This window comes from Electrona antarctica (assembly GCF_951216825.1).
Source record: "Electrona antarctica genome assembly, chromosome: 10".
NCBI lineage: Eukaryota > Metazoa > Chordata > Actinopteri > Myctophiformes > Myctophidae > Electrona > Electrona antarctica.
Window position 1 is genome coordinate 50246143 of NC_136791.1, and position 16204 is coordinate 50262346.

Sequence of the window (16204 nt, forward strand, 5' to 3'; positions counted from 1 at the left end):
GCTCGAGACAAATACATCTTTGTGAAATGGGAGACTTGCAGCCCACTGAATTACAATGAAGATGCTGTGTATCAGATAAATTGGTTACCAGTTGTTCCTCTTTATTAATAATAATAAAAAAGAAATGCTTAGTTGGATGACGAAAGGAAGCAATTAAATGAGAAACGCTTGCCTGTCTTGAGAGACGGAAATGTTATGTAAGAGGAAGCTGTGATGTAATTACGGCGGCACAGTAAATTAATGTCTTCATCAAAGAATGAGGACTTCTCCCCCATCGCCCTAAATTTAGGTCACCATTAGAAGAGGATCATCATTTATCATGGGAAGGAATCTATAGTACCCGTACGCATGGGTATCTCTAGATTTTTGAGTGGTGCAAACCACTCCAACAACTGGCTTTGTACCCGTGTACCCGTGTTTGTTCGTACCAAAAAAACTAGCATGGTTGCTATGATTAGCAACCAAAAAAACGAGCATGGTTGCTATGGTTAGTATGTGACGTCACTGACATCACAGATATCACGTCAGAGTGAATCAATCTCTATATAATTGCACCACTCAGTTCACACGGGTGTGATTTTTTTAATACCAATAGAGTATCACCAAATTTGGAGCGATGCCCCCGATTTTGTAACCCATCTTTCACCGGCACTGGATCAGGGTTAGACGGTAGGTCTGGTCCATAGCTCTAATGCCTTCTTCCTGCACTGGATCAGGGTTAGACGGTAGGTCTGGTCCATAGCTCTAATGCCTTCTTCCTGCACTGGATCAGGGTTAGACGGTAGGTCTGGTCCATAGCTCTAATGCCTTCTTCCTGCACTGGATCAGGGTTAGACGGTAGGTCTGGTCCATAGCTCTAATGCCTTCTTCCTGCACTGGATCAGGGTTAGACGGTAGGTCTGGTCCATAGCTCTAATGCCTTCTTCCTGCACTGGATCAGGGTTAGACGGTAGGTCTGGTCCATAGCTCTAATGCCTTCTTCCTGCACTGGATCAGGGGTAGACGGTAGGTCTGGTCCATAGCTCTAATGCCTTCTTCCTGCACTGGATCAGGGGTAGACGGTAGGTCTGGTCCATAGCTCTAATGCCTTCTTCCTGCACTGGATCAGGGGTAGACGGTAGGTCTGGTCCATAGCTCTAATGCCTTCTTCCTGCGCTCGCATGAAATGCAGACCAGCCTCTCGACCAGGGCAGGAATTTCACGGCGGCCACGGCGGCCATGGCCGTCGTTGCCCCTCTCTTTGGCCTTGTGCCCCTCGAAAAAGTATATGCCCAGACGGCCACAGTGGCCGCGGTGCCCATGTGCCCCGACCGGCGCCCACAGCAGTTCATTTTACCGTTTTTCCTCTGCGCAATTTTCCAGTCATTACGGTAACCTTCCCCAAACGTCTCGCGCAGACTTGTATGTCTGTAGGCTATTGTAGTTGTGTTGCCATTTGCCAAGTGGTTTGATTATTTTGCGTTACTTTGCCTCCTCCCTCCTCCTCCTCCGCTCCATGCACGCATACACGCACTGACAGCTCTCACTCACACTGACACTCAGCGCTTCAGGATTATTATCACACAGAGCCCGTGTGTTAAGACCAACGTGACTCGTCTTCATGGACATATAAACTCACAAAACAACACCACGCAACAGCATAGACTGCAGGACTCCTCCACCATTTACCACGCTATCGTCTGCTACGTTAGTTGACAGAGTAAATTGTTTAAACAGCCAACGCTGGCCAATACACGGCTAATATCGCTAGCCAAACGCTAGTAGCCAAGCACCAGAGCGCGCTCACTGTACACCACGCGTCGCTCGCTTAATAATCATTCATTTCTGTATCAATGCGGACATAACGTGGTAAATGTTCATAAGCACACAATTGTACAAAATGCTTTTTACACTTGACTTATCTCCAGAGTCCTCAGTCCTGCAGCCCCACAATGCCATATGCCAGTCTAGCCTTAAAATCTACATTTATATGTTATTCAATATATTACTTTAGCACAAAATATAGGCTTTTCTAAACCAAGCCCTCATTCAAAAGTTATGTAAGTAATTAAGTAAATGTTATTTATAAAGCACCTTTTGAAACAAAGTTAGAAGGTGCTGAACAATTTGCACAGTATAAACAATAGAAGAAAATTAAAAACAAGGAACATATCACACAGTTGTGAGTGACTATAGCAGAAGAAAAACAAACAAGGCAGAACAGAAACATAGGGCTATAAAAATGAATGTAGCCTATTTAAGAAGAACTATTCTGAACCAATGTTCGCCTTTAAATTAAAAAAAATGTAATCATCCTTAACCTTTAAGCTAAAATAATGATGACCGGGGACTTAAAATCATTGTTTTAATTGATGGCCTTCATGCCCTGGCACTTGGCCTTGTGCCCTCAAAAAGTTGACCACACTAAAGGCCAAGTGGCCTTGCCCCTAAAAGGATGAAATTCCAGGCCTGCTCTCGACTGTAGCGAAAATAAAAAGAACGATTTCGCTACTCACCAATACAAAGACGGCTTGTGTGATTAGAAAGTCACTGCGGGTTATGAGATGTAGACGGACAATTTGTGTTGCAGCTATAGCTTAGCCTGGCTAATAAGCCAGACTCAAATCACACTGTCGTGTGGTATTTGAGTCTGGAGATGCTGTGTATGGATCTTATTTCCCAGGGGGCGGGTTCAAACATTTTCTCTTTGACGCAATTGGTCAGAGCTACTGTCAGTCAAAGGTCTCAAGCATTGAACGTCACTGTACCAAAGCCCGCCCATATTGCATACCGTGTCCCGATTGGCCACACCAGTTCTCTGGTGTAGGAAATGGGCGTACAATTGAGCCTCTCCAGACCGTAATCCGCCGGCAGGCAATTTTTTTTTTGCCAACGGCTGATTCGGTCTGGCTTATTAGCCAGGCTAGCTATAGCTACCATCATACAGTAGCTTTGTTGCAGAATCTTTTCTTAGAATTTGAAGCTACAACCAGTCAGAGAAAATTACACAATAAACAGAAAATAGATAGAAAGCGTTGCTAGTAAAAAAACAAACAAAAGCCAAAGAAAATAAAAAACCTGTTGGATACTCTATGTGTTTACTCTGAACAAAAAGGGGACTGGAGGGACAAAGACTGTCACTAGTTATAATCGATCGTGGAGGCCACTTGTTTTCTTGGACTGAAAATAGAAATAGAAAATTGCTAAAATGGGTCTTCATATATACCGTGGCACTACTGTTATACAGAGTGGTCCAAGCCATATTTTGTGAAACACTTTGCTAAAATGAATAGACGCCTTAACAGACGACGTCACACTGATAAGCAGTAGCACCAGCATGTGCACGCAGGCCGGCAGCACAAGAACACCACCTCTCATAAGATGCAATGGAAAAGTTCTAGCTGCACTCGCATGTAAAAAATGCCCCATCAAACTTTTAGATGTTGTTTTTCTCCCAGTGTGGAGGAAGAATGATTAGGATTTTTATTGTATTCTCTCACTCTTGAAATATATAATCCATTGGTTGTGTGTGATCAATAATAGCAATTCAAAGCAAAACCTACATTTGCCGTCATAAGAACGGGACGTGCGCTCATGATCACGGCAGCATGCAGAGCCTGTTTGTGCACGGCTGCACACGCACCTGCAGCCCATCAAGTATAATTTATGCTTCATCCCGGGTTGGTGTCGTGCACGCAGACCTATACGCTCACAACAGTGGCATGCACGACGCGATGTGAGCTTGTATATCAGCTGTTCTCTGCGTGCAATACTGTTGCGCAATGAAGTATACATGTCTCCTAAGCCAAATTCCAATACCGCAACTTTCACACTCGCTCACTCCCCTCGCGTCCTCCACTCGCTCCTCGGCTCCGCCCCCAGCGAGGAGGAGTGGAGGAGGAGAGGATTCAATGCGAGGACAGAGTGGTGGAGTGGATTTGCCTCTAGAATCGGAATGTACTCCGCTGTCATTTCAAAGCGACGGCACATTCCGCGATCACTTATGACGTGAATCAATTAAATTCAAAGGGCTTTATTCATAGATATATATATATGGCTTTATTGGCATGGGAAAACATACGTTTACATTGCCAGAGCAAAAGTGGTGGAACAATACAGTGTCACACAGCTGGATCACTGGAACTCTGAACCCAGAGCCGTACAGTCTACAGAATAGACAATTCATTTTTGTGCATGTAACCGAGGCCAATGTGTATGTATTGGTAACATGTGCAACAAGGCTATTTATTCCTGAAATAGTCAATAAGCGCCAGGATGCGCACACTTTTATATTATATGATTGTGAATGTGAAGGGAATTCCCGACCTGCCCGCAGCCCGCGTTCCTTTTTGCTCGTATAAATACCCCCCCCCCCCCCCCCCCCCCCCCTCGGACAGTCCCTCCTCCGACGGTTTTTGCAAATAACGGACACTATAACAGGAATTATTATAGGTAGTCTCTCTGACTTACATATTCAGTTCAGTCCACATATAAATAAATACATATTTGTCACCGTCATAAGGCGTCATTCATAGCAGTCTGTGCATTCAGGCATGCACAGAGAGAAATTAACTATAGCTTTTGAGGTGCGCACAATATAGCCTACTTTTATTATGCTTATATCACACAACGCAATAAAGCCAGTGGCTTGTTGTGGTCCTTTCACTTTCACATAGGCTATAGGCTACTGTATCATTCTGAAGCTCTGCTCTATTAATTCAGCGAAAATGTGTCTCTTCAACTGAACAAACAGCAAAGCTTTTTAGTTTAATGTGTGTGCGTGCATGTGTGTGTTGGGTCAGCGACAGCGTCTCATCAGCCGCAGCGGCCGAGAACATGTCAGCGGCCGGCAGCTAGTGGTTGGGGGGGGGGGGCGGGTGCATAGTATCGGGTTTCAAGCAGTGTTTTCTGTGCCACATGTGGAGGAGGCGGACTTATGTCACTGGAGAAGGAAAAAAACATGTACACGTGATGCGGAAATCCGCAGCGAGGAGACAACATACCCCACCGAGCCTGCACCTGATGTACACTCGCTCTATGCGGTCTCGGAGAGCCCACTCGGCTCCTCCACTCGACTCCACTCTCCTCCTCGATGGGGCACTTTAACAATCGGAACGTTAACCATTTCCGGGTCAAGCTGGAATGACCCCGAGTGATCGAGTGGGAGTGAGCGAGTGGCCGAAATTTTGGGTATTGGAATTTGGCTCTAGGGTGCACCTCACTAGCCAACACACAAGAGGAGGTTGACTGAACTGAAACCAGCACTCCCCAAAACAACAAGTTTGGAGATCTGTTGGGAAATGATTACATGAAACAGTCACCCGTGTGCCCAGTCCCAATGTTTGTAAACAAATAATTGGTCTATTGACTCGGTTCCGGAAAGACAGTCAGGAACCAGTGTTGAATTCGTTGACTAAAACTATGACGACAAATCGACTACCTTTTTTCACTGACGAAAACAAAATAAAAGCAAAATAAAAACTGAGGTGCGATGAATAAAACTAAACTAGACTAAATATGTCAATTTCGTGAACAAACAAAAACTATACTAAAATGTTAGGGACAAGAGATCCAGTTTGTTTGGTGGTTTTGCGCTCTGAAAATAGCAGATCTACAAGCTCACAACGCGTCATGCTGCAACGCACTATGAGCTTGCAGATCGGCTATTTTAGCATGCAACCATATATGTAAGATCAGGCATTACGATGCCATCAAGGCCTGCCAAACTACATTTGTCAACAAAATCAACTGTAGATTTTGTTTATTAAAATTGTATGATATTTAGTCGAATAAAACTAGACCAACACTCAAACATTTCAGATGACTAAAATATGACAAACTAAATTAAATTGTATTAAAAACAACTATGACTAGTCAGTCAGTACAGTGGGATTTGCCGTCTAACCCAGGGGTTCTCAACGTTTTTGACCGGGGACCCTGGAAATGCTTTGACAATGTCTCGGGACCCCCGCCCCACCCCCTCCCGACCCCCAATATAAATTGACTGCTACAATAACCTTAATAATAAAGACAATACACCATAAATAAATACTGAAACCAGATATAATCATTATAATAATAATAATAAACTTTATTTATAAAGCACTTTTTAAAACAATGTTACAAAGTGCTTTCCAATACAGGTTAAAATACAGTAGTAGAATAAAACAACAATAAGCAATATTAATACAAGTAAACAGGTGAACACAAAATAAAACGATCAATAATTTAAGTAAAAGCCATCGTGAACAAGTGGGTTTTTAGCTGTGATTTAAAAGAGCTCAATAGGGTGATTTGTCTTAGGGCCTCTGGTAGGGCATTCCACAGCTTAGGTGCACGGGCCGAGAAAGCCCGGTCACCCATGGTGACACGCTGGGTAGCCGGAACTACCAGGAGAGCCTTGCTTGCCGATCTAAGGCTACGTGTTGGCCTATGGGGCTCCAGCATATCTTTTATATAGATGGGGGCCAAGCCATTTAGTGCCTTAAAAGTGGTAATTCAAATTTTAAAATCAATCCTAAAATGAACAGGCAGCCAGTGGAGGGAGGACAGGGACAGGGGTAATGTGGTCACGCCTTCTGGAATTGGTTAATAATCTGGCTGCTGAGTTCTGGACCATTTGAATGGAAGGTGTATGCATGTACTATGTGTACTATATGTAAACTCTTCATTTCCACTTTCCAGCCATTGCAAAAAATAATAATAATAATTAATAATTTGGCGACCACCCTGAGGGGTCGCGACCCACGGGTTGAGAACCCCTGGTCTAACCAATAAGGAAAGGTCAAGGTCATTGCAGTACACAGTGTCTTAGCCAGTCTGCCTCAGGCACTGCAGCCTTTTCAGCTGCCATGGTCATTTCTCAGTCAAATCCTGAAACAGACGATTCCTTCAACCTAGCTCTGGTCTATAGCTCCAATGCGTTGCATTTAGAGCTATGTTACAGATGACTTCCGTGGCTCGTATGAATGCAGACCAGCCTCTCGTCTTTAGCATAAATAAAAAGAACGTTTTTACTACTCACGTTTAAAAGGCGGGTTGTGCCACTCTGAGCCCCCCACCACACGTAAAAACGGTTCTTTTTGGCCAGAAAGGGATTTTTTTCACCGGAGGAAAAATATTCTCTATGCAGGTAATATAGGTAGAGGGCGCAGTGGAGTAACTAAAAGTATATTTTTTCCCCGTTTATACATGTGGTGGGGGGCTCAGAGTGCTTCCACTAAGGAAAGTAGGCTTTCTAATGACACAACCCGCCTTTGTTTTGGTGAGTAGCAAAAACGTTCTTTTTATTTACGCTAAAGACAAGAGGCTGGTCTGCATTCATGCGAGCCCCGGATATCATCGGTAACATAGACCTAAATGCAACGCATTGGAGCTATGGACCAGAGCTACGTACCTTCAACCAGGCTTGATCCAAAAGTAATTCTTTTTTTCTTTTTCAGGAAACGCATTGCAACTACTAGACTATTATAACTATATTTACTCTGGCATCCATCCAACAGGTGCTAAGAGACCACATGTCACATCACATAAAAGACCACATTACCCCTATTTTATCCCCCATCATTTTGATGTTCTTTATTGGGGAAAAAAAAAGAAGGAAAAAAAAAGAAATTATATATATATATATATATATATATATATATATATATATATATATATATATATAGCCAGTGGTGTTTGACACGTGTCAAACCAGCTTTAATTGAGACTCAAAACTGTAATGTTGTCAAGAGGCAGGAGCTGCTCTGCTGACAATCTGACGGGACACTTGTTGACAGTATCATTATATCCTAAAACCTTTGTTGAGTGCTGTCGCATGCTTTTGTCACATATGAAAGGCGGGACAAGTCTTTCAATTATTTTCACTTTCACTTCAGGCAAGTGGTGACTATAAAGAAAGCTAAAAATGGGGGCATCTTCCCGGTCCAGATGGCTTTGAGTCAGCAGTCCTCCGAATTGATTATCCTTTTGTTCTTCAGTTCCTTCAAAGTCGGTATAGACTTATGTATGGAGCACTTAAAAACCAAGAGCCTGGCATTGTGTTACAAAGCTGGTTCTGAAATGTTGTGTAGAAATGGTGCTTAAGTTCAGACTTCAGAGCACGGTGAGTACGCCCCAAAGTGCCCTCTGTGATGGTCTTTGAAGTGTCCCAGCACTGTGGCATAGATAGACGGCCTGTGCTCATGCAGACAGAGCTTTTGTTTTGTCGCTTCATAGCTACTGAGTCCCATTATTATTCAATGATTCACACTGTGCACTCGCTCTAATCTGTAAAGAGGCTGCAAAGACACAGACGGCACTATGAGAAAGAGCGCGGGCGCATGCGAGAGAGAGAGAGAGAGAGAGATTCTAAATCCTCTTGTGAGAAACCATTTTGCTCCTCACAATATCGTCAAGCCAGAGAGTATTCCAACTTCAAGCACGTTTAGATCCTGAATATTTACGCTGATGGCATTTCACCAGGCGTGGGTGGCGAGGGCAGGGGTGTTTGTGTGAAGTATTGATCAGCTCTGCTCTGTTGTCCTTGTTTGCTCTGTGTCTCACCAAAACCGCTAACTCTCACAGAGAGAGGGGAAAGGAAGCAGGGACCTTTGTTAATCTTGCGGGGGATAATTCAGTTTCAGCTTCAACCAGCTGATGGCTTCCCAAATTGTCATATGAGAGAGAGAGAGAGAGAGAGAGAGAGAGAGATCACAGAAAGCGGGGCTATTTTTGGGAATGAGATTTGGTGTAGTATAGAGGGGAAAAAAAGGAGTGGACCTAGTAGAGCCCTGGGGGAAGTCCGGTCTACGATATACTGTATGGGTATAGTGTTTAACATCAGCAATGAGTCGGCTGCCGTTAGGAACAGCTTATAGACAGTGGTTCACACCACAGGAAATATTTAATCAGTTTGCCTGTAACAACCTGACAGCCACATTGGCTGTCTGTCTGTGTGTGCAGAATGCTGCCATAATAGTAAAACAATAGTGAGGTTGAGGTTTGGAGCACATACTTTATTACGTTTGAACCAAATATACTTAATTGAACGGGGTCCTCCAGAGGCCTTTACTCACCCCATCTACACCACACTTCTGAATTTAAATATTTAATAAATGTTATTCTTAATACTTTCTATGCCAGCTAACATTAGCATTTATGAAGGTAAGCTGTGCTGCCATCCAAGAGAACGATTTTGCCCACCCCCCCACACTCAGTACACACACTCTGCTATCATCAGTGCAAGCACACACTGCTTACCTCTCGCCAGAAGCATTTACTGACGCGGTACAAAGTCACAAATTAGATCCAAACTTTGGATGGCAGAAGATCCACCAAGGACAGCTCTCCAAAATTCCGATTTATGGAGCTTTGAAAATCCTAAGTGACAAGGCGTTGCCATAGCAACCGGATCAATGCCACAAGCTGCCTTGGGGCTCAACCATTACATTCACGGAGTATACCGAGGGGGTACGAGTATATTTGTAAATCAGTTAAGAAAAAGTGTATTATAAAGCCCCCCCTGTCCTATTAGGTATTACCATGGCACATGTGCACAATTGAATCTGATATATTTTTTTAGATGTGTGTTAGATGAATACATTTCTTCATTTTATTACATTGTTTCAATTCATATGGATGTCCATCAGATCAGGTCAAGTTTTGCATTGATTGAATTCTCTTATATGGTTTATGGATATGGAAATCTGACATATACCGAGACCTCAAGAGACCTCATGAGACCTCAAGAGGTGGCTATTCGTAGTGGAGTCCAGTTAGTACTGCTGTAGTATGGGGCAGAGACATGGACACTATCAGCACAGTAGGAAAGGGCCCTGGATGGCTTCTACACAAGAATTCTACGAATGGCAATTGGTGTCACATGGGTGGAACATAGCAGAAACGGGACGTCTACGGGGACATACCAAAGACATCACAGACAAGGTCAGAGAGAGAAGTATGAGGCTGCTGCTGCGTCTGGCATCCAGAACCGGTGACAAGCAAGCTGACACTGTGGGAGCCAAATCAGCCAACTAGTCCACAGCCAGGAAAGCAAAGAGGTGCACCACCTCCATCATTTTTGGATACACTGCATCGCGACAGCCGAGTTAACAACATGTCTGATCCTAGAGCGCAGCGATTCAGGAGTCGCCAGTTAGTTTTGGCTCTCTCTAGGTCGTCCTCAGACGACCTAGATGGAACTCCCATCGAGTGCAAACGAACGCTACAAATACCTTGGCTTTTGGTTGGATAAACACCTTAACTTCATATTTCATATTGATTCCTTGTGCAAAAAGCTTAAATTCACTCTGGGTTTCTTCTACAGATTGAAGGCTTATTTTGCTTGTTGGTGCTAATGTTTTCAAAACTTAAACAAAGACTACCTAAGAGTCAGGATTTTGGCAGCTCATAAAGCATTGCATTGCCTGTAAGGAAGACACGCACTGATCGGCTACTTGCTCACGCCTACATCATTGGAGTGAATGGTACTATATGCATGGGTACAGTGAGTAGCACTATAGCATATTGTTATACTGAAAAACTTACAGTTCATCAAACACCCTAAGGCTTGAAACCATCCCAGTTAGTGGGCCTTAATTGACAATGATGAAGCACAGGCATAGAGCTAAAGAGCTGCTGCAGGAGAGAGCTACAGTATGGGTCAGACAGAGAGAGAGAAGAGAGAGAAAAAACCCTGACTTGATATTACATTTCTATATTATTTGGTGTTACTGAGACAGATAAGCTACAGACACCGTAGGCTATATGATTCATTGGAGAAGAGAAGGGGCCCAACCTGGCAGATGCATACAAAACCCTCCTTTCATAAATATTGAATAATGAATCAAGTCTGGAAGCCGGAATCATAAAAATCACACCCGTGTGAAGTGAGAGGCGCTGTTACTACCAATGTATATATACATATTTTATGACGTAATTATCAGACAAAACAAACATGGACAAAACAAACATTAAACTCTGTTCATTGTTAATGGCATTTCATGTTTGTAGACAATTCCCATAATGCTTTGGTGCACTGCTCCTCCTTGTGGATAGTGGGAGGGCTGTCTTACTGAGACAACATGTAGTCCAGGAAGGAAGTGAGCCCAGTGTCCATGACAGCAGAGACACTGGGCTCACTGCTAAAATATAAAATATCTAAAACCACTTATTACACATAGACGCCCAGGAAAGTGTTCTAAATCTTCTAAACGTCATTAACATATATGATTTTGCAAAATGGGTGAAGTTTCCCTTTAATGTTTGTTTAAGGAAAAACAAACATTAAACCTGTATATAGGAGGGGCTAGTGCCCCTCAAAAATATAAATAACCTATTCCAATTATGATCCAGCCATATCCTGTACTGGATTTTGACCTCGTCTTGTTTTGGTTGCTGTGGATTAATTCTCACTGACAAATAACCAATCTAACCTACCAGCTGTGTGTGCATGAACATGTCCAATATGTCTGTAAATATCGCCAATTCTTGTACGTTTGTATGTTTGTATCGCCAATTCTTGTATGTATTCTCTGTATGTTTTTGCATCTTTGTTTGTCTTCATGTTGCCAAGTCTTTGTGCTGTGCTTTTATGCAACTGATCATGTGTGCGTGTCTATGTGTGTGATATTTTTACTGTATTTATTCATGCCAGAGGAAGGAGTTTGGGGAGATCCATGAAGGCTGACATATCACGGCAAGGCTCTGCTGTCCGCTCTGCTCTGTTCTGTTTGTTCTTGGAAGCACAACTACTTGGCTTTGCCATTGCCAAGCGGCAAGCCACAGTGCAGCGGATACGGTTTTTGTCCCAGTGCCTGGCCTTTGTGTGTATGTGTGTGGGCGACAGTGGCTCAGGACTCAGTAGAGCGGTTGTCTTGGAATTGGATGATTCCCAGATCGATCCCCATCTCTTTCTGACTTCATGAAGTGAGAAATTCACTCTGTAGCTACTTGTGATGAGTGAAGGTGTGAAGGTGAATGTGTGGTAGAGCGATATGGGGTCTACACTAGTTGACTAGAAATGTGCAATATAAATTAAGACGGTATAAAACCATTAAAAAAATTGCATTTGAGAGTCTATGTGGCTAAGTGCCAGTCAAAGCTGGGGCCATTAGGGTAAAAAAAATTGCCTGTTTCAGAGCTCTGTTTTGGGACTCTTGGCAGATTGTATTGCATAATATGAGTTCCAAAAAGGTAATTGTCAAAAATGTGCATAAATTCCTCACTTTTTTTCATTCAAACCTGTATTTATTCTCGAAAGACATTGAGGTCAACCTCATTTGCAGTGTCGTCGGGATTCACACCCATGTGAAGTGAGGGGCGCTAATATATTAAAGTCTAAGTCATGTTGATTAGGTGATGTAATGGTGATGTAAAACAAACGGTGCCAACACAAACATTAAATGCCATTAACAATAAAGAGACAATATGACGTAATGAGGGACAATATGACGTACATTTTCCCTTCATTGTCAATGGCGTTTTTAAAACAAACATTGATCTAAAAACAGCCATTAAACCTGTATATAGGAGGGGCTTCAATAATATGTAAAAAAATCACACCCGTGTGAACTGAGTGGTGCAACTACACATTTATTGTCAAGGATGTTCCTAGAAGCTTTGTCATTGGTCGAAAAAAACCCAGAAAGTAGACAGGCAAAGGACAAAGCTCCTAGGAAAATCTTTGAATGCAGATTGCGGCCCCTAGATGTGTCACAAAGGCTAATTATTTTGGGAGCGTTTTACCCATTGCTGGTTGTCTGAATACAAAAAATCACACCCGTGTAAAGTGAGGGGCGCTATGGTCACATTGCAGGATCTTGGTCAAAAATGTTTAACACTTCCAGAACGTTGACAGCAGTTGTTTTCGTAAGAAGCCACAGCTGTGAACATATCACAAGATCCAAGAATATCAATTCTGACTCACAAAACAATGACAGAATACCTTCACAAATAGTAATGGTACACCATTGTAGAAAGAAAGAAAGCAAGAAAGAAAGCAAGAAAGAAAGCAAGAAAGAAAGAAATGTATGAGCAGGCATTAGTCACCAACGCCCTCTCCAGCTCCCGCATTTTCTCAAGAGACGCGTCTGAACCACACTTGAACCCATTTCCAACCGTCTCGTTTCCTCCCTCATTTATCCAGGCAAGGTGACTCAAATCTATTTTTTCTCTTTTCCCTCGAACCCCCCCCCCTCCCCCTCCCCCTCTCTGTCCCTCTGTTGCTCAGATGGAGGATGTAATAGCCCGCATGCAGGAGGAGAAAAATGGCATCCCTATCCGCACGGTGAAAAGTTTTCTATCCAAGATACCCAGTGTTTTTTCAGGTAAGTTTCTTGCTACTGTACAGGTATGTCGGTGCCAAGAAATCATAGGACGCATTTAGAAATATGTCTGCTTGCATATCAGACGGACACAAAAGTATCAGGCCTGACGTCGAAATTTAAAAAAAAAGTTTTCTAAATCATGACAATTTTCTGAAAGATTTGAGGCACATTTTAACGATTTTTCAAAAGTAGCAGACCTACAAGTTCATAGCGCGCCACTCGGTGGCGCGCTATGAGCTTGTAGATCTGCTATTTTTCAATAGCTAAATTACAACATAATGTTTAAAACACCAAAAGGGGTGCCCGCCCAAAATGGGTTAAGGGGGTGTTTGGGTGGAGCAGGGCTACAGTAGTTTGAATTATAAAAGGTATCAAGTTGCAGTAACTGAATACAGCAGCAATTAGATATCAAAGCGAAAGTTCAAGATTTGTAGATTGCTTAACTTATAACTAAGTGTTGTTGCAAAATTTGCAGTTTCAGTTTCCAGTCCACTACACGGACTTACACAAACATTACTAATGTCACAGCACAACACAACTCTGGGAAACATGATCATGCTAATACATGGGTTAGGGTCAAGTCTGCATCCAAAAGTTATGAGCCTACCTGTTGGCTTGCTCAACTGGCACCGATCCAAATATGTCCGTCACTTGGTCAGCTCACTGTGGTCCAAGTCCAACACTGTTTAGTATCCAATACTCCATTGACATTATTACATGTGGACAATAACTTGCAGGAAAAAGTGGAAACTGTTCTCCATTGCGACTCTCAAACATTTCTCTCCCAACTCCAGACCGACACCTGTTTCGAATAGACTCCCTAAAGGCCTAAACACTCTGGCACTCCCCCTTTCAAACTGACACCTGCTTGGTGACTAGGTAAGCCCACTCCCCTATAGCCTGACAGCCATGTAGACCAGCCAGGAGGGAGATGGTGCACTAGCTGTGAGATTGGATTAGTGTCTGTCTAGCAACTTAAAACCAACGCCTATAACTTTCATTTTTCACACCTTCATTCTGAACTGCACATTACAGGAACGGATTGTGGTTTTGGGAGAATTGCATTAATGCAGCAATCCAAATGTTATTTTAAGCAATTTAACACATCTGCAGTGGTTGGAGGTGGCCTTTCTACACTTCCATGGAGAATTTTAGATCCTGGTGTTGGGTGGTGTGACACCTAGGCCTATTGGTTGAGTAGCCCTGCCTGAATCTCTTAACAATCTCAACATCTCCCATGGCCAAACAGGGATGATGTATCTCCCACATGGGAGGTTGCATGGGTTCCCATACCAGCTGGCTAGGACATGAAACCTACAGATTGTAGAGCTTTTTTCTTTTCTTTTTTAACCCATTTTGACCTGAGATCAGATTCTAAAAATGTCTACATCCTGACAGTTTTCTGAAAATGCTATGTTTCTATGTCAGTCATTCTTCGATTTTTCAAAAATAGCAGACCTACAAGCTCCACCGAGTGGGGCGCTATGAGCTTGTAGATCTGCTATTTTTCAATAATAAACATAATGCTAAGGGGCCCAAAATGGGTTAGACATTATTTTTCAATTATATAAAACATTACAGTTATAGCTCTCTTGTTAATAAAATGTCCAGAAAAAACACAAACATAACAGATACACAAATACAATACAAATACAAAAAAAAATCATAATAATAAACACAACTCAACAATCAAAAACAAAAACAAATAAAACAGATATGGTCCCCATTTTCCTCCCCACATTACTGTGGATTATAATAATAATAAAACGTTATTTATATAGCACCTTTCAAATTTGCATCACAAAGTGCTTTACAACAACAAACAAAATATACAGCAGAAGACATTTCAATAGAAAACAAAAGCAGGAAAAATATATATACTAAAATATTAGATTGGCAGTGAAGGCTAATCTATAAAATGTTTTTAAAAGGGATTTAAAAGAGGACACTGATTCAGCACGCTTGATCTGTAAGGACAGTGTGTTCCAAAGTATTGGCGCTATGGTGCTGAAAGCCTGGTCTCCTTTGGACTTTAGCCGACACATTTGAGTGTGAATAATGTCCAATGCACAGGAGGTGGATTTCATGTAAGTGATGGTTTTAGACAGGGATTCTAAAGAAATACTCTCAAAGGAGGAGAAAACACCATTCGGGAGGCCAGGGGTAGACCCAGCATCAGTGGGGTTATTTAGAGAGGATTGAGCTGAGGCCATATTCGATCTAATTAGATTAATTATTTCTGTAAAAAAGGTTAAAAATAGCTCACAGAGATTATAATCTAATACAGATCCTAATGGATTGCTTTTCATAAAACACATGAACTGTCCCCATATTTCTTGAAAGTCATCAGATTTCCCTTTAATGGCTAAAGTCAATTTCTCTAGTGCAAGACAATTTGACAGTTCTTTGTACCATTGCTTGATATCTGGTTTGTCTGGGTTTTTCCAAAAGAGTGCAATTGTATGTTTAGCCTGTAGAAATGTCTCCCAAGGGAGACCAATAAAGACAACCTTGAACCTTGAGAAGAGAGTAAGTACCGGTAATCATACTCTTCTTTTTACTAAGTTATTAGGAAATATACCCGAGATACACAGTTGTGGACAAATAGGAATATCCTCTAGATTGTAGAGCTTTAGATTAAAGGCTTAAAGAGTGAGTAAAGTTCCCCAGGATGCATCAGTAATACGGTATGGCATCGCAATGGTGACAACTAAATGTACAGTATGTTGATATCATAATGTTGTGAAATGTGATTTGAGTGGAATTCCTGGAACCTTGACTGGAGTGCTCCACACCTGAGGGAACAAAAATGTGTGCAATTGTGCACTCTCACATCATGTCTGAGTGCGATTGCATGCTCTCTCTCTCCCCTTTCCCCTCTTTTTCACGCATGTTGGCTTGTGCGGGTGTACCAC

The 16204-nt window shown here is 42.4% G+C and overlaps 1 protein-coding gene across 1 annotated transcript in view; it reads left to right on the plus strand.

Moving 5' to 3' along the window:
* Positions 1–16204, plus strand: part of rgs7a (regulator of G protein signaling 7a) — a gene marked incomplete at its 3' end in the record, with an annotated part of 103467 nt that overhangs the window by 55374 nt on the left and 31889 nt on the right. Inside the window, exon 3 of the mRNA XM_079511963.1 lies at positions 13193–13289. Within this exon, the coding sequence (XP_079368089.1) occupies positions 13193–13289 (97 nt within the window). The remainder of the gene's footprint in view (positions 1–13192; positions 13290–16204) is intronic.